The 16656-nt window shown below is 44.1% G+C and overlaps 1 protein-coding gene across 1 annotated transcript in view; it reads right to left on the reverse strand.

Annotated features, from left to right (window-relative positions):
- Window positions 1–645: 645 nt before the first annotated feature.
- The window catches only part of LOC126298505 (uncharacterized), a 40429-nt gene continuing 24418 nt past the window's right edge, over window positions 646–16656 (reverse strand). Inside the window, exons 3-4 of the mRNA XM_049989841.1 lie at window positions 8429–8685; window positions 646–1020 (exon numbers count right to left, since the gene is read on the reverse strand). Coding sequence (XP_049845798.1) covers window positions 762–1020; window positions 8429–8685 — 516 coding nt within the window. The 3' untranslated portion in view covers window positions 646–761. The remainder of the gene's footprint in view (window positions 1021–8428; window positions 8686–16656) is intronic.

Genomic DNA, 16656 nt, shown 5'->3' on the forward strand with positions numbered 1-16656 from the left:
ACGACGTTCGACATGTGTAATGATGGTTGACCGCCCAATCCCACAACTTGGAGATGTGGTTTCACCTTGGTCTCGCCACGTGTTGAAGACGCTCATCACAGCACTTCTCGAACTCCCGACAAGTCGTGCGATTTCCGAAATACTCGTGCCGAGCCTCTGGGCCATCACAAAATCCCCTCGATCAAACTCAGACAAATAGTTCCACCTCCCAACTCTACACATGGTTACCACCCTCACTGATACTGAATGTTTGTGTCTGTCTAGCAGTCATTTCTCGCCTGGTGACTCTGCCATCGCCTGGTCGGGTTCATAAAAAAATGGTTCAAATGGCACTGAGCACTATGCGACTTAACTTCTGAGGTCATCAGTCGCCTAGAACTTAGAACTAATTAAACCTAACTAACCTAAGGACATCACACACATCCATGCCAGAGGCAGGATTCGAACCTGTGACCGTAGCGGTCGCTCGGTTCCAGACTGTAGCGCCCAGAACCGCACGGCCACTCCGGCCGGCTCGGGTTTATATCGATAGTAGGTCAGTGGCCGTAATGTTCTGGCTGAGCAACGTATATAACGCGCTGATCTAGAATAAAATTCTTCAGGCACTCGCACGTGACAAAATGCAATAGAATGTAGCAAAGAAACTACAAAAAATTTCACACTTTATTAATCAGCATATCGATGACGCAAAAATTTTAATGTAAAATGTTTGGATTTATTGTAAATCAGAGAGAGCATAATATAGACGGAGCATCTGCGGGTCAGAGCTCCTCCTTAGGCGCGGGTTGCGCGCAGGCGCGGATCTCCTCGCGGACTGCGTCGTACTCGAGGCGCATCTGGTCCATGACATCGGCCAGGCAGCGGTTACCCCGCTTCTGCTTCTCGCGGGCTCGCTGCAGTTGCTTCTCCAGCTTTTTGTCCGCCACTTCCTTCTCCTTGGACGCCGCCGACACCTCTTCCGACTTCACGCACTTCGTTATGTGTTCTATTTCGCTCTTCGACGGATCGGATTTTTCAGACCTGCCAAATACAAAAGGTAAAGATTGTTCATTCTTTATCAATCTTTACGAAGTGGAATTAGCTGATGTTAAAATGAATGTTCTAATGAAAGCGCTGCCTCGAATATTCTAGCCGCTACGTGTAATCGACTACCTTCTAGATTCCAACATAGCGCAAGACTTTGCCAGTATTTTTAATAAAATCGAGATTTGCGACTACTTTACATCGAACCACAAATTCCGTATGGAATAAGATGACCAGTGAAGCAAGAACATGATTGTGGACAATTATAAGACAGCTAGAATAGACTGCTTAATGTGGATGGTCTCTAATTGTACACTAAATATGTATAATAACTTTATACGTCAAATCACAAGACCAGGTGTGAACAAAGTTACTCGTCACCATTTCATAGATTTTATAAACTGTCCAGACATTCAACTACGAGAAACGTCTACGTCCTCTATGGGTAAAGAGCATGGTATTAACAGACTGGAGGCTATATTGTACAACTACAGACTGGATCGTGTGTTTGACCCTGTTGAAGCTTGTTAAAGTATTTTAAACTCTAACAAACAGTAATTTCTTTGTCTCCATTGTACTCTGTGCCAGTCACATTCATTTGGTGATGGCTAACTAGTAACTTACAAAACAGTTGAAGTGTGGTGTATAACAACGTTCTGCAGCTTGTCTGCTGGGATAACAAGAACACCCGAAAATTGAGTAGTGTACAAATAAACCTCCCAGGATTTCAAGACCGAGAAAATCATATAAATTATGTTCTGTCTGCATACAATTTTAATTATCTACCTGTAAACTACGTAAAGATTCTTAACACAGGCCCCAACAAAGACGATATAATTATTGTACGGAAACGCTATATTTAATCAGGAGAAACAATCCAAGGCATTGTTCTCCAGAATACCATCAGATATAGCTATTTACGAATTGACAGTGTTTCCTGTAACTAATGTCATACCACAAGTCGTAAGAGAAATAATCATTGTGTCAAATAGACTTAAGCCATTCCCTATTACAGAAATTACTTCTTCAGGTGCAGGTAACTATTGAGTGTAGGAGAAAGAAAATTGGAAACAGAAGAGGTTCAGGCAAAAAATGAAAATTGAAGTATATGACGAAAACGACTACCACAAAGGACGGATACAGACTGCTAATGGAAAAAGATGAAGCAATGGCAGATGTAAAGGCAAGACTAACATATTACTTTAAACACAGCATTTGGAAAAGTATGGGCACAAGTGTAAAATACAAGATATTAGCATTTACTGTAAATAGCAGTGGTAAGTGGTCATATGTTGGAGTACTGGCCGAAAATGTCAGTAACGAAAACGTTTACTATATTAAAGGACACTCGAAAAATATGTTTATAAAGCTTCATTCCCATCTGAATCTGCTTAAAAAGGATGGTCAAATTGTTTCTAAATGTTGTGGACTCAATGTTGCACACTTAGCAGCAGAGCAACTTTTTGGAGAGTTTAAAACTGATAGAGTAACATTTAATGGTAATTAGTTCGCAAAATTGTGAATTAAAGTTCTATACGGAAATTCCGCAAGAATGTGGAGCTGATGATTTGTCAACATACACCCAGAGCTACGTGGAGTGTTTTAACAAATGTGTTATGTAGGAACCAAGAGGAAAAATTGAAATTCTAGAATGCTCTCGGCTAGAAGAACTGCAAGAAGGAACAGAAATAACTGTTAAGGCCATAAAGGAGATAGTTTACAGAGAAAACACTAGATCTGTATTAGAATTCGAGAACATATCGTCTTTCTACTTTTCAAATTACTGGTTGGATATGAAATTTATATTTCAGATGTAGACTTAAATTAAAAGTTACAAATTGAATTGGATGTTATTAAAACAGCACCAAACAAAAATAAAGAAATAATTGTTTTTGTGTGGAAATGTATACGCAAAAATTAATAAAAGTTATGGGATCGGAGACATTCCCGGCGTATGTGTTGTTTCCGGGGCTCTGTTTTTGTACAAGAATATTTGCTGTCATATTCTCTACCCAGTCAAACATTCTGAAGGAGTATGCAATTTACAGTGATAGATGTGTGTGACTTTTGGATTTGGAAGGGGGGGGGGGAGCGGTTTATAGGAAGATGATAACTTTGGAAAGTAGTGGAAACTAGGTAGTTGAATATATAGTGACCTTCATTTCTCACCTACATTAAATAAAGAGAGTACCTTACATCCTTCGACACTAGCGATATGCAAACAGAATTTTTAAAATAATGAATGTATTATTATCATTATTATTGTTATTGCTATTAGTGTTATCATGTCCTCTGCAATGCAATGTAGTTTTCCAACAGGCTAACACCCAAAATTAGCAAAAAAATATCCTATGTCCTTCATATTCCTCAGCTCAGGACAGATAGTGATTTTTCCCCCTTTTCCCAGGTGGGGAAGTGGAGGGGGGGGTGGGAGTAGGGTGGGTTGGGAAAATGATGGGGGGGGGGGGGGGAGGTGGGAAGCAGGAAAAACTCACGACGTCATTTCATGACCTCATCAGTGTGATGTTGCCACACCTACACCATGGGGTAGAGGCAGGCGTGGGTGGAGGGCCACCATCTTGAATAAATTAAAACTGCCCCACAACGAACATGACCTCACTAATAGCTACGGCCCATATACACTTCTGGCAATGCTGTGTTAATTGTTGTTAATGTTCGTTTGCAACGAGAGTTCGTGGAAAATGTGACGATCAGGACAACAACTTCTACACATACTGCCTTGTAAATATGACGTGATGAACTGGGCACCACGATAAACGGACGAAAGCAAGATATAGAAGCAATTCGGAGATGTGTGGACATTCTTTTTGCAAAACAGTAATGCAAAAGTTTACAGAACTTACATCTGCGATAGACAGTGGAATGATTCACATCTCACGTTAGGACAGAATATAGGAAAAATCAGAACTCGTACAGAAGCATATAGCCGTTATTAAATCGCTCCATTTGAGACTAGAATAAAGAGGGAATAATTATCTGTGATTCAGGGCGGCCTACACTACGCACTGCATGAAGGTTTTGCAGACCATGTATGTGCACTAGATCTTTGAAATGCTAACTTGAAGTGGCACATGTTAGACCACACATCAGAGCACTTTAAGAAGAGAACTAATCCAGATGTCGAAATATGGCGAACAAAGCGGAGTCACTTGTACAGAAAATCGAAAACAAACAATGAGCCAACCATACTGACATGGAACTACTCGAGTGCGCGGTTGCACAAGGCAGGGACGTTACGGCCTACGATGTCCCACATATTGTCTATCATGCAAACATAATATTCACTGCTAATGGCAACAGAGGAGCGTAGCTGAACTGCTTAGTCGACGATTAACTCGCAACGGCACTACAGTGATAGTGGTGTTGATACGAAGCAGAGCAATGACAACGATAAACGAAGCAATCACTGCATTTTTCCACAAAATTTCGGGCGAACTGCCAGATGTTTGTAACTTCGTGCCACAATATTGCCGCACAGTGTCCTCTGGCCATCTTCAGGTGACACTGGCGAAAACGCACTGAGATCTAGTATTTAAGGCCGCAGCTACTTGAGCGCGTTCGATTCTGCTGCACCGCGCGCCCCCCGTGGTGAAAACTTGCCGCATCGATATAAATTCGACTGTCTTCCCGCGGTCCCATCACAGAGCTACGCCGGCTACGGAGGACGCTAAGTTTTTCAACGATTGGTTCAAATGGCTCTGAGCAATATGGGACTTAACTTCTGAGGTCATCAGTCCCCTAGAACTTAGAACTATTTAAACCTATCTAACCTAAGGACATCACACACATCCATGCCCGAGGCAGGATTCGAACCTGCGACCGTTAGGCGTGAATGGAGGGACGAATGGAGACGTGTCGTCTTCAGCGATGAGAGTCGCTTCTGCCTTGGTGCCAATGATGGTCGTATGCGTGTTTGGCGCCGTGCAGGTGAGCGCCACAATCAGGACTGCATACGACCGAGGCACACAGGGCCAACACCCGGCATCATGGTGTGGGGAGCGATCTCCTACACTGGCCGTACACCTCTGGTGATCGTCGAGGGGACAGTGAATAGTGCACGGTACATCCAAACCGTCATCGAACCCATCGTTCTACCATTCCTAGACCGGCAAGGGAACTTGCTGTTCCAACAGGACAATGCACGTCCGCATGTATCCCGTGCCACCCAACGTGCTCTAGAAGGTGTAAATCAACTACCCTGGCCAGCAAGATCTCCGGATCTGTCCCCCATTGAGCATGTTTGGGACTGGATGAAGCGTCGTCTCACGCGGTCTGCACGTCCAGCACGAACGCTGTTCCAACTGAGGCGCCAGGTGGAAATGGCATGGCAAGCCGTTCCACAGGACTACAGCCAGCATCTCTACGATCGTCTCCATGGGAGAATAGCAGCCTGCATTGGTGCGAAAGGTGGATATACACTGTACTAGTGTCGACATTGTGCATGCTCTGTTGCCTGTGTCTATGTGCCTGTGGTTCTGTCAGTGTGATCATGTGATGTATCTGACCCCAGGAATGTGTCAATAAAGTTTCCCCTTCCTGGGACAATGAATTCACGGTGTTCTTATTTCAATTTCCAGGAGTGTATTTATAATCCCTTGCCATTTGCAAGAGTTAGTTCTCATGACACTGTAGTCTCCAAAAGGTGATTGAAAATTTTGTAAATTAATATAGACAGTCCATCCAAAAAGTTGCCAGGCTTACTTCTTTCATGACATATAACCGGTGTGAGTGCTGCTGCTATGGTGGAAGTTTGTAGCCGCGCGGGATTAGCCGAGCGGTCTAGGGCGCTGCAGTCATGGACTGTGCGGCTGGTCCCGGCGGAGGTTCGAGTCCTCCCTTGGGCATGGGTGTCTGTGTTTGTTCAAAGGATAATTTAAGTCAAGTAGTGTGTAAGCTTAGGGACTGATGACCTTAGCAGTTAAGTCCCATAAGATTTCACACACATTTGAATATTTGGAAGTTTGTACTAACAATTGTAAACAACAATGTGCGTAAGTGAGCGGCAGTGTTAAGTAGTGGACATTCAGCCGTAGTCTGTCAACCGCATAACCAGCATTCAAGCCAAAGTGACACGTGCGTTTAACAGCATCCCAAAGAAGGACTTTCCATACTGTTTCACGCTATTGCATTGTAAGCGGAGAGCATGTAGAACACATGAAGCATTACAGCCACTATCTTAAAGTGTATCATAAACTTAATAACAACCCCTCACCCCTTGGATCCGCACTTGTGAAGAAGGAGCTGAAGTTAATCAGTGCAGAAGAATCCAGATCGTCAAGATCCAAACACAAGGAACAAGACACAAGCGAATTAAAGACATTTGCTGCCACTGGGCACTGATTTATATCTATGGGGCAACTTAAAAATTTGTGCTAGAATCGAACCCACGTTTCCTGCTTATTAAGTAGATGCACTGACCACTACGCCATCTGCACACAGTAGTCAGAACACCCACACGGACTACCCTAGCCATCTCCCGTCAGAGCCATATTCTCAACTTACACCACACACTACTGATGTAGAGCCCCTGCTCAGTGTGTGTGTGTGTGTGTGTGTTCTTTGAAGCTTCGGCACAAATTTTCAGCTATCCCCAATGATACTGGCAGCTAATATCTTTAATATATTTGTGTCTTGATTCAGTATTTCTGCATAATCAAAATAGCGGCTATTCTTTCGGACATGTCTGAAAGAACAGACACCACATATATGTAAATGGATACCGTATGATTACTGATATTTTAGGGGAGTCTGTCATCACCGTTAATGGAACTTCCACAGCTGTGATACTTATCCTACCCTAAATACATGCGAAATACGAAACAAAATCCGTATATATCATAAAATTGTATGTATGTATACAAGGTGAACATAAATAAAACCGACAAACTGCACGGATGGTTTCGTAATTGAAATCCCACGCCCGGGTTCCCGGGTTCGATTCCCGGGTCAGGGATTTTCTCTGCCTCGTGATGGCTGGGTGTTGTGTGATGTCCATAGGTTTGTTAGGTTTAAGTAGTTCTAAGTTCTAGGGGCTGATGATCATAAATGTTAAGTCCCATAGTGCTCAGAGCCATTTGAACCTAATTGAATGGAGGAAAAAAGGTCCTACAAACATGTGTCCGGAAATACATCATTGCCACGGTAGATGGCACTGGCGAATGACAGTTCCTCTGACCATGTGCCGACTGTTCCTTGTGTGTTGCTGGCTGTGTGATTGACGCAGTGTACTGTAAGCAGCAGGATAGTCCGGCATTCATGCCAGGAACAAGCCGAGATGGTGTTTGTATACAACCAAGCAGATGGAAACGGAAGATAGGCAGGTCGGCTATACCACATTTCTGCGATAATGGATCCTTTCAGATAAACGAAAGTGCAGGAGGCAGCGGACTGTGCGTAGACCAGATTTGGACGACCAGGTTCTACCTGATCATGAGACAAACCCTAGTACAAGCTCCAGGCAAGTGGCCCATCAACATGGTGTAAGCCAAACTAAAATTATGTGCATCCTGCATGGCAACCGCTACAATCGCTATCACCTACAATCCCATGAAGGCCACTCTGAACATTTGTTGCGACGTGGATGCGATACAGCTCTGTACTGTGTTACAGGACGATTTGCTGTCAATGCACGCACACCGTCCATTTCCAGACACATGTTCATAGGAATTTTTTTCTGCCGTTTCCAGTCAGGAATCTGTCCCTGCAGTTTGTCAAATGGTTCAAGTGGCTCTGAGCACTGAGGTCATCAGTCCCCTAGAATTTAGAACTACTTAAACTAACCTAAGAATATCAGACACATCCCTGCCCGAGGCAGGATTCGAACCTGTGATCATAGCAGTCTCGCGGTTCCGGACTGAAGCGCGTAGAACCGCTCGGCCACCGCCGCCGGCTGCAGTTTGTTGGCTTTATTAACGTTCATCCTGTATATGTATCATATCTCCTACACTATGCATCGATTTCAACCAAACTTGGTGCACGTATTACATATTCTCAGGAAAGGAATGCTGTGGATGTACGAATCAGCAGTCTCCTTTGGAGGTGGGGGTAGGGGTTTTAACATGGTGATGGGGTGGAAGTGTGGAGCAGCAGGTGGACAGAGAGCGAGGGCAGGAGGAGATGGACTAACAGAAGACTGGAATAAGTATATACCTGGGCAAAGACAGGTGCTGAGCTAGTAATTAATAAAAATGATCCAAATGCGTCCAAGAAATTACACTTAGCCGAGAATCCGTTAATTATTACAAGGCTTCGAAGGACGTTGGGCTTTCCACAAGTTCGCTTGTTCTTCTACAGCAAAATGAAAGAAGGAAAATAAAAATCGCTCACTCGCGATACACAGACCGCCTCCGCTATATTGCACAAAGCCACAGGCATGCGTACGTACTCCTCGATGCAGTCGAGCAGCTTGCGTTGCAGGTTGAGCAGCAGCGGCGCTACAGTGTCGACGGCGACGCGCACGTCCTCTCTCAGGCGGAAGCCTTCCTGCGCCTCGTCCTCGACGCAGAGCCGCATGCGCTCCACGCCGTCGGGGGACAGCGCGCGCGCCTTCTCCTCCAGCTTGGTGACGCACTCGTACGCCAGCACGCCCGCGTCCTCCGCCTCGATCAGCGTGTCCTCCGCCAGCTCCTGCGTCTTGTACAGCTGCGGCCCCAACACATGTGTCTCATTCGTTGTTCAAGCATATTCTCTCTCTTTCTCTCTCTCTCTCTCTCTCTCTCTCTCTCTCTCTCTATATATATATATATATATATATATATATATTAAGGGCGAACACATTCGGGCACTCTAACTTCTCAGCACGACTCGTTGTATAATAGCAATACCAAAATGTCTTAAACGAAATTTCATTGTAAATAAACTGGAGGCAGTCTTGATCGCTTAACTTTTCTAATGGTGGCCGGTTTCGATTTTTTTATCAGATCATCTTCGGACCAAGAATGTCGGCTGGAGGCGGTGGCAATCCTTTTGTTTGTGGTTTGTGTACGAAACCGGCCACCATTAAAAAAGTTAAGCGATCAAGACTGCCTCCAATTTATTTGTAATAATTACAGATCGCTGTTTCTCTATATCAGAACTATGTTCTTTAAAATGTTGAAATTTCATTCCTTGCATACTTTCGATAGAAAATGGACGTCAAAGAAAGGCAATCGCAAGTGTGACAAGTGTCTTCATTCAATATTCTGAAGCTGTCCTGCCTCGTTCGTGCAGTGGCTAGTTTTGCTTTATAATACTGAAGTTCGAGAGCTCGATTCCAGGTCAATATTCAGTTCTTTTTCTAACTTTGTTCTGCCAAATAATGATGAACTACACTATAATTATTGGCTGAACGTGACAGAGACATTCATAGTTAATTATTAATAAATTACCTGTCGAAGGATAATCACAACTATAAAATCTATGCGGACAGCTTAAACGAACGTACTATATTCAGTACGGGTGGAAGACATGGAAGGTGCAATGCAAGGACTAGAACACAGTAAACGTTTAAAGGCAAAACATATCTTTAAAAGTGGAATAATAAAAAGCATTGTACTCGCATTATTGTGTTAGTATTAAGTAACCGATACTGTTTCGTGTAGCGATTGCTGTAGTTGTATAGCAAGTCGTGCGGCAGTTTAAAATTAGGAAAAAATCTACTTACACCTGGAATCGAATTCTCGAACTCTTAGAATTCCGTCGGGAAACAGTACCCATTGCATTAACAGTGCAACACAACCAAACTGAACTGAATGAAGGCCCGCATTTCGTGGTCGTGCGGTAGCGTTCTCGCTTCCCGCACCCGGGTTCCCGGGTTCGATTCCCGGCGGGGTCAGGGATTTTCTCTGCCTCGTAATGGCTGGGTGTTGTGTGTTGTCCTTTGGTTAGTTAGGTTTAAGTAGTTCTAAGTTCTAGGGGACTGATGACCATAGATGTTAAGTCCCATAGTGCTCAGAGCCATTTGAACTGAATGAAGATACTCGCCGTACATGAGGTTATAATGTTGTTAAATTGCCTTTAGACTTTTCTACCGAAAACATGGACGGGACGAAATTTTGTTAGCGTCCTTTCTGCACTGTTCTGTACTAGGAATCGCTCTGTTGCAACCGCGTGCGTGAATTTTGGTTCTCACTGTATATCTAGACGTTTTCAAAATACAAATCTACATTGACAGGAAAAAAATGTTACACCGTAAAGCACTAGTCCCATATTTGTTAAACTATGCGGTAATTTTAATCACGTAACGAGTATTAAACGGTTAAATTTCCGTTATATTCTGAATTTATATCTATCGTCAACATCAGCATGGGTTGTGGCCACCAACAGAAACGAATACACTCATGTACTGGTTGATCCAGGGACTCGAACAGCTTCCGAATATTATCTTGGGTTCGAATCCTGCCTCGAGCATGGATGTGTGTGATGTCCTTAGGTTATTTAGGTTTAAGTAGTTCTACGTTCTAGGGGACTGATAACCTCAGATGTTGAGTCCCATAGTGCTCAGAGCCATGTCAGTCCCACTTCACCTCACGAAGACTGCTGGCTGAAAGGTGGTATTCCAGACATGCTCTGTGAGTGACAAATGAATGGAAAGGCAAGGCCAGTCGAGGATCCGTACATTCCACAAGGCGTTTATGGTGTGAACTGCAATGTTGGGTTTTGCTTAATCTTTCCGGAAAATGTCGTTTAGTACCCTGGTCATGAAGTGGATTCTTGCTACATACCAAGGAGTATTCAATATCCCATCAACAACTACCAAGACAGTTCTCAAGAATTTATCCATTTTAGTCTCAGCTAAGCTCCGTGGCTGTGTAATATATTACTTAAATAAATACAGCTGCCGCCATATTGTTATGTATTCTTATTTGAGTTAATAGAGTTTCGGGCTTTCACATCTCTTCAGTTAGCGTAATATACACTCCTGGAAATTGAAATAACAACACCGTGAATTCATTGTCCCAGGAAGGGGAAACTTTATTGACACATTCCTGAGGTCAGATACATCACATGATCACACTGACAGAACCACAGGCACATAGACACAGGTAGCAGAGCATGCACAATGTCGGCACTAGTACAGTGTATATCCACCTTTCGCAGCAATGCAGGCTGCTATTCTCCCATGGAGACGATCGTAGAGATGCTGGATGTAGTCCTGTGGAACGGCTTGCCATGCCATTTCCACCTGGCGCCTCAGTTGGACCAGCGTTCGTGCTGGACGTGCAGACCGCGTGAGACGACGCTTCAACCAGTCCCAAACATGCTCAATGGGGGACAGATCCGGACGGAGATCTTGCTGGCCAGGGTAGTTGACTTACACCTTCTAGAGCACGTTGGGTGGCACGGGATACATGCGGACGTGCATTGTCCTGTTGGAACAGCAAGTTCCCTTGCCGGTCTAGGAATGGTGGAACGATGGGTTCGATGACGGTTTGGATGTACCATGCACTATTCAGTGTCCCCTCGACGATCACCAGAGGTGTACGGCCAGTGTAGGAGATCGCTCCCCACACCATGATGCCGGGTGTTGGCCCTGTGTGCCTTGGTCGTATGCAGTCCTGATTGTGTCGCTCACCTGCACGGCGCCAAACACGCATAAGACCATCATTGGCACCAAGGCAGAAGCGACTCTCATCGCTGAAGACGACACGTCTCCATTCGTCCCTCCATTCACGCCTGTCGCGACACCACTGGAGGCGGGCTGCACGATGTTGGGGCGTGAGCGGAAGACGGCCTAACGGTGTGCGGGACCGTAGCCCAGCTTCATGGAGATGGTTGCGAATGGTCCTCGCCAATACCCCAGGAGCAACAGTGTCCCTAATTTGCTGGGAAGTGGCGGTGCGGTCCCCTACGGCACTGTGTAGGATCCTACGGTCATGGCGTGCATCCGTGCGTCGCTGCGGTCCGGTCCCAGGTCGACGGGCACGTGCACCTTCCACCGACCACTGGCGACAACATCGATGTACTGTGGAGACCTCACGCCCCACGTGTTGAGCAATTCGGCGGTACGTGCACCCGGCCTCCCGCATGCCCACTATACGCCCTCGCTCAAAGTCCGTCAACTGCACATACGGTTCACGTCCACGCTGTCGCGGCATGCTACCAGTGTTAAAGACTGCGATGGAGCTCCGTATGCCACGGCAAACTGGCTGACACTGACGGCGGCGGTGCACAAATGCTGCGCAGCTAGCGCCATTCGACGGCCAACACCGCGGTTCCTGGTGTGTCCGCTGTGCCGTGCGTGTGATCATTGCTTGTACAGCCCTCTCGCAGTGTCCGGAGCAAGTATGGTGGGTCTAACACACCGGTGTCAATGTGTTCTTTTTTCCATTTCCAGGAGTGTAGATTTGAGTCTTCGTGCAGAACGTAGTTATAACATCTACAGCAAATTGGACGCTATAACTGCCCTGTGCAAAATAACAACTTGGCTTACCTGCTACGCTTCGCGAGTAGTTTATTTACGATGTATTGCTGTCGAGGTGTACTTACATTCTTCTCTGCCTGTTGTTATTCCGATCCTCACCCTTATGGATGTGGCACAAACTCTTTTGTACTTCCGTTTAGGACTAAAACAGTCTTGTATTCGCCATTCTTTGTTTACATCCGAAAATACACCTATGGTCAAAGACTACATTTTACTTACAGGTCAGCTATGGTCAAAGTTATATCTTGCTTACGGTTTCCGTATGACCAAAAAGATCTGACACTGTTTAACATGAATGTGCTAAGAATTTTATATGGTTATTAAAAGAGTGCGTTATATATTATACCATAAAAAAGAAAAATATAGTATATTTTATATTGAACAACAAAATGCAGAGTAGAAAGTAAGTACAGCAATACATCGTAAATATACCACTCGCAAAGTGTAGTAGTTAAATAAAGTTTTTATTTTGCACAAGGCAGTTGCAGCGTCCAGTTTGCTGTTGTTTGAACCATGTACTGACTGAAGACTCAAATAGACTATCTCTCAAAAGTCTTTAACCATTAGTGAATTTGAGGGAAAAATGCAAATTCAAATGAAACCAGAAATGTTAGAAATACTCATAAGTCAATTTTGGAATAATCTTTTATTGAAACCAAATACATGCAGTCAAATTTTACTTTCCTCAAAGTAGTCTCCTTTGGCTTTAATCAATACTCTGCATACGCGAGGCATTCTCGCTGTCGACATCAACAGAGTTCCCTGGGTGATATACCACCATTTGTCTTGTAGTGTGGTCGAGAGGTGATGAACGTTGGCAATAGGTCTTGGTTTAACTATTCTATCAAAGTGATCCCAAAGCATTTCAATAGGATGAGGCGACTGTATCATATTTTTCAGTTCCTTATTCTTTTCTAAAGTTGCCAAATACGCTTTATACAGTTTTTTAATGTGGTTAGGATCGTTATCTTGCTTTAGGACGAATCTCTTGCTAATCAAACGTCTTCCACGAGGATTTGCATGGTACTGTAGAATGCGATGGTAATCCTCTTTCTTTATTGTTCCGCTTATTTGCTCAACATCAACAGTCTTACCACTTCCAAAACGTCCCCAGACCATGAGGGAAACCCCTCCATGCTGTAATGTTGGAGATACACATTGGTGTAACATTCGTTATCCTGCCAAAAGCCGAACAAACTTGCGTAGCTTTGTGCCAAAGACCTCAAATTTGGATGAGCCAGAGACCTCAAATTTGGTTTCGTCAACGAAAAATACCTTTTTCCACTAATTTACTGCCCAAATTTACATATCATCTTGCCCAGTGTAGCCTCATCTGCCTATTAATAGCGTCAGTAATGGTTTCTTATCCGCCATACGCCCGTTAAGGTTCACTGCCTGAAAACGTCTTTTCACTATACTTACACTCACCGGCTTTTCCTTATTATGTTTGAATTGTGCTTCCAAACCTGGCACTGTTTTGAAGTGATTACGTTTAGTTGTGACTACTATATATTTGTAATCACTTTTTGATGTGACATTTGGCCTACTCTTTCGAGGTCGGCCCATATTCTGGCCCGTATCCGCATGCCTCTGCGAGGTATAATGGACGAAATACGTTCTTGACGTGCTGTTTGTCTCATAGTAAGACCGGCTCAACGTGAAGACACAATTGCAGAACGTTCCTCTGTTGGAATCTCCTTTCTTCGCCAAATTTTCGATGTTTACACTGAGCACTCACACAAGTTCATTCTTTTATATCTCGTGCATAACTACATACCTCTTTCTAACCTGTAACCCTGTTTACAGATTTGTTGACGTCCCATCAACGCCTCCTAGTGAGGAAAAATTATATTATGCCACCAAAATACAAAATTAGTGGCATGCTATGCTTGGAACCTGAACAGCATACCGACGGAAAGTTATGTTTTGAACGATTCCATTTTTAAAAACGTGGAACATTTCTCTTAAACGTTATGTTGAGCATGACATTGAGGAAACTACCTTTTTTGTCTTCCTCTCAGGGCGTTCGAAAACCTTTGAGCGATAGTTTATGAATTATGATAATGGAAGATGCGTGAAAGCCCGAAACATGTATTATCTTAAATAAAAATATGTATCGAAGTGGGTGTTTGCTATATTTACTAAAATAAGAAATCAGTCCTGTTGCCCTTTCCAATAGCTCCCCGCGTTTTAATTCCAGGAATTGAAAACGTCTTGGTCTCGAGAATCGCTACCTCCAGTAGCGTTTCACCATGTCGTCCACGAATTGGTTGGCGTTAATTTATGTACACCACTATACTCGAAAAATGTCTGTCGGCTCCTGCAGGGTGTCTTCGACCTCACCTACAAGCGTTAAGGGCGATAGGGTACACATGAAGAATTATTTTTATCAATGAACATATCCTTTCTAGCTCGTCACTTACGAGAATATATAGGAGAGAAGCAAGTTGTTCGTGCAATGGAACACATTAACTTTTAACTGTTTTGATCCTTTTGTCTTACGAGTTCTTTTCGTTTGACCTTTTAGATCGAGCATAGGCTACAGATTGTTCGAGCTCACCGACTTGAACATGTGTTATTATGTGGTGAAGCGCAATTAACGATACTCTCGAGATATCAAGATTCGGAACACGGGTTCGACTCTGAGTAGTGAGAATAGGATGCTCACAGAGTTTTTACCGTCTGTACGAATTCTGTGGCCCGTAGTAAGGCGTAGATTAGGTAGCCGCTTGGAAATTATGGAAGAGAATAATGCACACATGTGCCAGCTACAGAGGGTGAGGCAGTATCATTTACGCGAAGGTACCAAGCTTATAAGGAGGCTCAGAACAGAGTGTCTGAAAACATTCAAATCTGCCGGCTTGTGTGGCCGAGCGGTTCTAGGCGCTTCAGTCTGGAACCGCGCTACCGCTACGGTCGCAGGTTCGAATCCTGCCTCGGGCTTGGATGTTTGTGACGTCTTTAGGTTAGTTAGGTTTAAGTAATTCTAAGTCTAGGGGACTGATGACCTCACACGTAAAGTACCATAGTGCTCAGAGCCATTTTAACCATTCTGAACATTCAAATCTATTATAGTATGAGTTGAGTAAATTTAATTTGTAACATTTTTTTTATTTGTACCGTGTGGGTTGTAGCTATGGATGGGGTCTCTGTTATCTCTCCTCTTAAGTATCTGAATTAATTGTACCAACTATCATTGTTCAGTAGCAAACCACACGACTGGTGATCTCCTGTCGCAGACGTCGGACTTTGTTACAGCAAGTATTTCACCGCATAGAAAAACATTGATTAAAGGGACAACACGGAAGCTAGAACCCAATGAAATTCAGTATCATCTAGCAATGCATCTATTCAGGAATGTATACATAAATGAGAGGTACCCCTGTCACAAGTTTCCTAACGTATCACTCACAATAAAGCAGCCACTAGACGAGCAATGGACTTGCTGTAGGAGAAGTCAAAAGAATAAAAGTTCACACAAATAATAATGCCTTCATTGTAAAGACCATTCCCTACAGAGAGCGCAAAGTGAATTAACATGAATCATTATAACAAAGAAGCAAGCTATGGGTCAAGAATGCGGTCACAGTAACAGCAGTCGGACAATAGATCTAACCACGATAAATGTCAATTTGCAGCGCCGGTACCTGGCGGCGCAGATATACGACAGCACAGACGCAACAGTTGTACTTGCAGCCAGCTTCGTAAATGCAAACAACACAATCAACCTGCGTAACACAAGGCTGCTCTCAAAGAAATGGAACATAACACTTGACACAAAATGGCGGTAACTGCTGCGCGATGAACCTCGCTACGTCGACACTGTTAGTAACTGCAACGGAAAGCCGTAGTGAGCTGCTCTCCGAGTTATTTGAAGACTCGTTCGACGAGCTGCATTGCACATTCGCAGTATACGAAAAGATCATTTTGGCCACCCTAACAATAGTTGGATTTGTTAACGTTTCCGCTGTCCTGGCCGTCTGGAACGACCGAGTTCTTGCCTTCAAGTTGGGTGTTCCGAAAAGGCGCGGATTCCCAGATGGCAGGAGAATCTTCAGGTCTCCGCCACCATGTGGCTTCAAGGAACATTCGAAATAACGGCCAGGGCAACGAGCTAGGTTTCGCCATCTTGAGTGTCCCCTATATTAAATAAACGGGGAATGCCAAAATTATCCTGTCCCCTGCAACCGATGATCCTCCATGTAGACAAT

This window comes from Schistocerca gregaria, chromosome X (assembly GCF_023897955.1).
Source record: "Schistocerca gregaria isolate iqSchGreg1 chromosome X, iqSchGreg1.2, whole genome shotgun sequence".
Taxonomy (NCBI): Eukaryota; Metazoa; Arthropoda; class Insecta; order Orthoptera; family Acrididae; genus Schistocerca; species Schistocerca gregaria.